Source organism: Aplysia californica, unplaced genomic scaffold (genome assembly GCF_000002075.1).
Source record: "Aplysia californica isolate F4 #8 unplaced genomic scaffold, AplCal3.0 scaffold00020, whole genome shotgun sequence".
In the NCBI taxonomy this organism is placed as follows: Eukaryota; Metazoa; Mollusca; class Gastropoda; order Aplysiida; family Aplysiidae; genus Aplysia; species Aplysia californica.
This window is the reverse complement of record NW_004797290.1, coordinates 367,868-373,229: the sequence shown is the minus strand read 5'-3', so window position 1 is coordinate 373,229 and position 5,362 is coordinate 367,868. Positions and strand designations below refer to the sequence as shown.

The following is a 5,362-nucleotide window of genomic DNA, read 5'->3' as shown; positions in this document are numbered from 1 at the left end:
AGAGAGAGAGAGAGAGAGAGAGAGGGAGGGAGGGAGTAGAGGAATATAACAGATGCAACAGAAATGTTTTTTTGTAGACAGTTGAAAATTTGTAGAAGGAAAAAAAAATCAAATAAGGTTGCATTTGAAGAAGCCCAAGTGGGCTGCTTGCAGATAAAAACAAAAACGAAGAGACAAATTTGCAGTTTGAGGGACAATCGAAAAGACATAGGCTATATAAGGGCCTTGAACTTGAACATCTGTAATGCGGCCAAGCATTCATGGCGCAACTTATTGTCAAATCTAAGCTATGGAACAAAGACTCTCCAGATTTTGGACGACTTGTATCAGTTTGTCTAAGCAGATCAATACTTTTGTAAACACCTGTTAGCTGTATTCAAGAAAATTCCTTAATAGATCTAAATACTAATTAAAAATCCAAGAGGGTGGTTTCTACTGATTTTAAAATGTTTACAGCAGAGGTAATATCGCTTTTAAAAGCATCCGTCATATTTTCTAATCGCGATGTTATGCTTATTGAACGCATGTTTTGAGAACTTTTGGTACAAAATAAGTGTTTACTATAAGATTACTTTCTTGTAACAAGTTTTGCAACTAAAAGTGTCATTGGTGAGCTGTGACGTTGGCCGAGCGAATGCAAAAATGTGTGTGGGAAGCGGGAAGTGCTATGAACAATCCCATTTTCCACGGAAAGGAGATTATACATGTAGTGTTTTATATAATTTTAGGAAGAAAAGTCTTTTGATCATATCAAGTCTCATGCAATTGTTGTGGAAAAAATATGATTAAGTCAAGACAAATTGATAGAGACTGCTGTGCAATGAAGGGCTGACACTGATTCGCTCGTTGAAGAGATAATATTTGACGATAAGTTGCGCCTTGAATTTTTGATCGCCCTAAAGCTCTCTGCCTCACTTGCAAAACTGAAGATAAACGAGGCAGGGTGGATCCTGGTAAACTTACTAAATAGATGGGTGACACGGAAAGATCAGGCCAGATCTAACATCGCTTTTTTGAGAGCATCAGAGCACCAACAAAAAAAAAAAAAAAAGAAAAAAGATGAATAGCGAACCACGATCACCGATGTCTACCACAGATCTGACACTTGATGATGATAAACTGACAGGGGTTGCGTAGCTTTTTGAACTGTAAACAACCACGCGATGCTTCTCTTTCTTTCTCCCAGTCTGTCTCTTCTCCGTGCACGGGCGCGCAGACGCACACGCACACACACACACACACACACACACACACACACACACACACACACACACACACACACACACACAAACACACGCACACACACACGCACACACAAACACACACACACACACACCCTCTCTCTCTCTCTCTCTCGATCGCTCTCTCTCTCTCGATTGCTCTCTCTCTCTCTCTCTCTCTCTCTCTCTCTCTCTCTCTTCCTGTATGTGTGCTCTCACTTGTGTGTATGTGTGTGTGTGTGTGTGTGTGTGTGTGTGTGTGTGTGTGTGTGTGTGTGTGTGTGTGTGTGTGTCCCCTCCCTCCCCCTCTCTTTCTCTCACTCTCTCGATCGCGCTCTCTCTTTCGATCGCGCGCTCTCTCTCTGTCCCCCCCCCCCTCTCTCTCTCTTCTCTTGCTCTCACCTCTGCCCCGCCCCCTCCCCCCTTAACCACCCATTTTCTGGAATTTGATCTTATAATTCTCTTTCATTGTACAGAAAGGCAGACTTCGAACCTCAAATAAAAGATAGGACATGCATTATCCTGCAGGGGTATCACACAATCCCCTTACTGATTGACACATCGGACGCGTCGTATAACAAGGGCTCGTCTCGTAATGCGACTTGTTATAGTATAAACCAAGAGTCGCCGGGACAACTCATTCTGCGAGGCGGGGAGACGAGACGCCTGTGGTAAGTTGGAAGTTTCATAGCGAGAAAGAACTTATTCTTATTTACTAGTACATACCGTAGCGCTACTTAGGATCAGATGGACAGACAGGATCACAAACGAGGAAGTATTAAGAAGAACAAAATAGAGCCCCATCAGAGATGAGGTGGGAAGAAGGCGTTAGCGAAAGATTGGACACACTTTTAGGAAGTCAAGCAGCCGCGCATAACAAGGAAAGTGTTAGATTGAAACCCACAGGGTAAAAGATCAAGGGGAAGACCACGTGGAACCAGGAGAAGAGTCACGGAAATGGATGTACAGAAAAGTGGGAAGACATGGAGTGAGCTCAAGCGACTCGTTCAGGATAGGGAAAGGTGGAAAGTGTTTATTCTTAGACTATATCCTGATCCAGGATGAAAAAGGCAATGATGATCATGACCGTAGCGATAATGATGGGTAGACGGTGGTGGCCAAGGAGCTCCCAGTAAGGCTTCCAGGTGGTGGATGTACTAGAGTAGAGGAACTCTGGGTCATCTCGATTTGAATTAATAATAATAATTAAAAAAAACAAAAACAAAAAAACAACAAAACAATCCCCTCCCCAATAATAATAATAATGATATTAATAATAACAACAACAATAACAACAACAACAATAATAACAACAATAATAATAATAATGATAATAATAATAATAATAATAATAGTAGTAGCCAATTAATAATAATAATAAAAACAACAACAACAACAACAACAATAATAATAATAGTAATACATGTAATAATAATAATAATATTAATAATAATAATAATAATAATAATAATAATAATAATAATAATAATGATTATGGTGATAATGATAATTATAATGACAGCAACATCAAATGCTACCACTACCACTACTACTACCACTACCACTACCACTACCACCACCACTACTACTACTACTACTACTACTACTACTACTACTACTACTACTACTACTACTACTACTACTACTACTACTACGGGGGCTCTCGTGGCCTAGAGGTTAAGGTGTTGGCCTCTCATTCAAAGGCCCCGGGTTCGAATCCGTGTAGGGATCGAAAAATTTTCTTCTTTAAAAATTGTCTCCTTTCACCTCCTTTCCTGCTCTCTAGCAATGTTCTTTTATCTGCTTTCATCTCCACTTTCTGCCCCCACCCCCTCACCTCATTTCCCCCCTCCTCTGGGCTCCTGACGCTTTCTGCAGCCTTTCTACTGCTACTCCTTGGCTCCTCCTTACTGCTGTCTTTCTGCCACACCCCTGATCTTCTGGTAGGAAAGATCTACACCTAGCCTTCTCGAACAAGGGTGAAAAATCTCGGAGGACCCGTATGCAAGTGTGTGTGTGTGTGTGGGGGGGGGGGGGGGGGAGGATGTGGGGGAGGGGTTCGGAGTTTTTGATGATGCTTGTACCTGGTTTGCCGTTGTTTCGTAGTATATTCGAGTTGTTAAAGCTGCTGTAATCAGCGAATAGGGGAGTTTTAAGTCTTTCGATAAGGAGATGTTACTATTACTTCAATACAATTTGTTAATAACTTAAACATGTTTCAGGAAGGACGAACACACCCAAAACTATCTGCTGTGTGCTTGACAGTTGATATCAATATAGGTTTTGTCTGTTGAATGAGTCAATAGTTACTTGTTTGCATGGTTACTATGCAACGTTTATTATCGTAATAAATCGATATTTTGTCTCAGTTATTTACATAAAGCCTTGTTGTTGTTGTTGTTGCTGTTGTTGTTGCTGTTGTTGTTGTTTTCCAGACTCCCCATGTGTTGGATTGTCCTGACTGCTGATATCTTTGTTATGAAACATATAATAATAATAATAATGAAGATCATTTCTATAGCGCCCACTCCCGTGTAAAACACAGCTCTAGTCGCTTCACACACACACACACACACACACACACACACACACACACACACACACATCTACTTGCTTATCACACGAGCACGCTTACACGTACATATATGAATGATTAGGTTGTGTATTCATAGTGTATAAGGGTCTCTTTTTACTGTTTTCATCTTATAGTTGTTTTTTCTTTGTTAATTCCATCTTTTCTGTCTTAAATTTTCAAGTAGCTGATACAGCCTGATGGGGAACACTTTATTAGAATTTAAAGATGAAAAGTGAAAAATTAACTAAATGTTGATTCTGTCTTCTGTGTGTGCAGTTTTTCCCCCTTTAAAGAGCACGCAACTGCTTCATAATTAAAAACCCACCAGGAGGAGGAAGAGAAGGAGGAAGAGGATGAGGAGAAGGAAGAGGAAGAAGAAAATAAAAGCAACTGTAAAAATAATAGCATCTACAACAGCAGTAGCAGCAAGAACAACACAACAGAACGAGCAGAAATGCAAGCTTATAAACAAAAAGCAATAACAACAACAAAACATTTGTATCATTAACTGCTGTAAGATTCTGTTTCAACGCCTACCCCAGTGTACGTCTAAAAAAGACGAAAACCTTTTGTTTGTATCCCCCAGTTCACTTGTTGTCTAAAAAGAAGGAATATCTTACGCTTTGCCATATTTTTCCATATCTGATACAGAACAAGGAAGAGAGCAAGAGCATTTCTGAGATGAGGGAGCCTCGCCGCCTCTTCGGGTGCTTTTCTCTGGGCCTGTTGATCCTCTTGTGGCTGCCATCTTTGTTAGTCGCCATTAAGCATTTCCGCGGTGGCTCTATTGGCTACGAGGTTCTCGACTTTTCTGATCCAAGCTCTTATCTGGTGAGTAGCGTTTCTTACGAAACATTTATATCCCCTTCCCTCCTCCCCCCGCAGAAAACAAACAAACAAATAAACAAACTAATAAACAAACACACAAACAAACAAATAAGCAAGCATAAAATCCCCAACAAAGCACCATACCTTAAAGAACTTATGGGTAGGTGATTTTTTACTTCATTATGCATCAGGACAAGAAACTACATTTCTTTTTTTCTGTCCCTAATTTTTCTTCATTTTAGTTGTAGTAAAAGTTTTACGGCACTTGCAACACAGGTCATATATACGTTCCGAAGATTAGAGGCGTTGCTGGAAAGTAACTTACAAAGAAAACAAGGAGGGTATAATATAAGAACGTTAGGTATTTGATATAAATAAAAGACTAAAAACTAACTCTCCGATGGACCTATTTGTACCTCCAAATCACAATTAAAAAGACAATTTGTTTGTACGACCTACTCATAAAGTGTCAATGAATGTTTCAAACAGTGACTTAAATCTTTTATATTTCGCGCAGATTTCTGAATATTTGTGGTATCAACAAGAAGCACATTGTCTTATTTAGTTAGTTTCAATGTTCATGTTTTGTTCTAGTAATAGTCTTTTTTGTGGGTTTCTTTTTTTGGGATTGTGTTGGCGTTTTTATTTTGGAGTGGTGAGGGTGATTTTGTAACTTCTAAGATTGATAGATAGATAGATAGATAGATAGATAGATAGATAGATAGATAGATAGATAGAT

The 5,362-nt window shown here is 39.6% G+C and overlaps 1 protein-coding gene across 1 annotated transcript in view; it reads left to right on the top strand.

Moving 5' to 3' along the window:
- Positions 1 to 4,458: 4,458 nt before the first annotated feature.
- LOC106012939 overlaps positions 4,459 to 5,362 on the top strand; it is a 2,117-nt gene continuing 1,213 nt past the window's right edge. Inside the window, exon 1 of the mRNA XM_013087323.2 lies at positions 4,459 to 4,626. Within this exon, the coding sequence (XP_012942777.1) occupies positions 4,477 to 4,626 (150 nt within the window). The 5' untranslated portion in view covers positions 4,459 to 4,476. The remainder of the gene's footprint in view (positions 4,627 to 5,362) is intronic.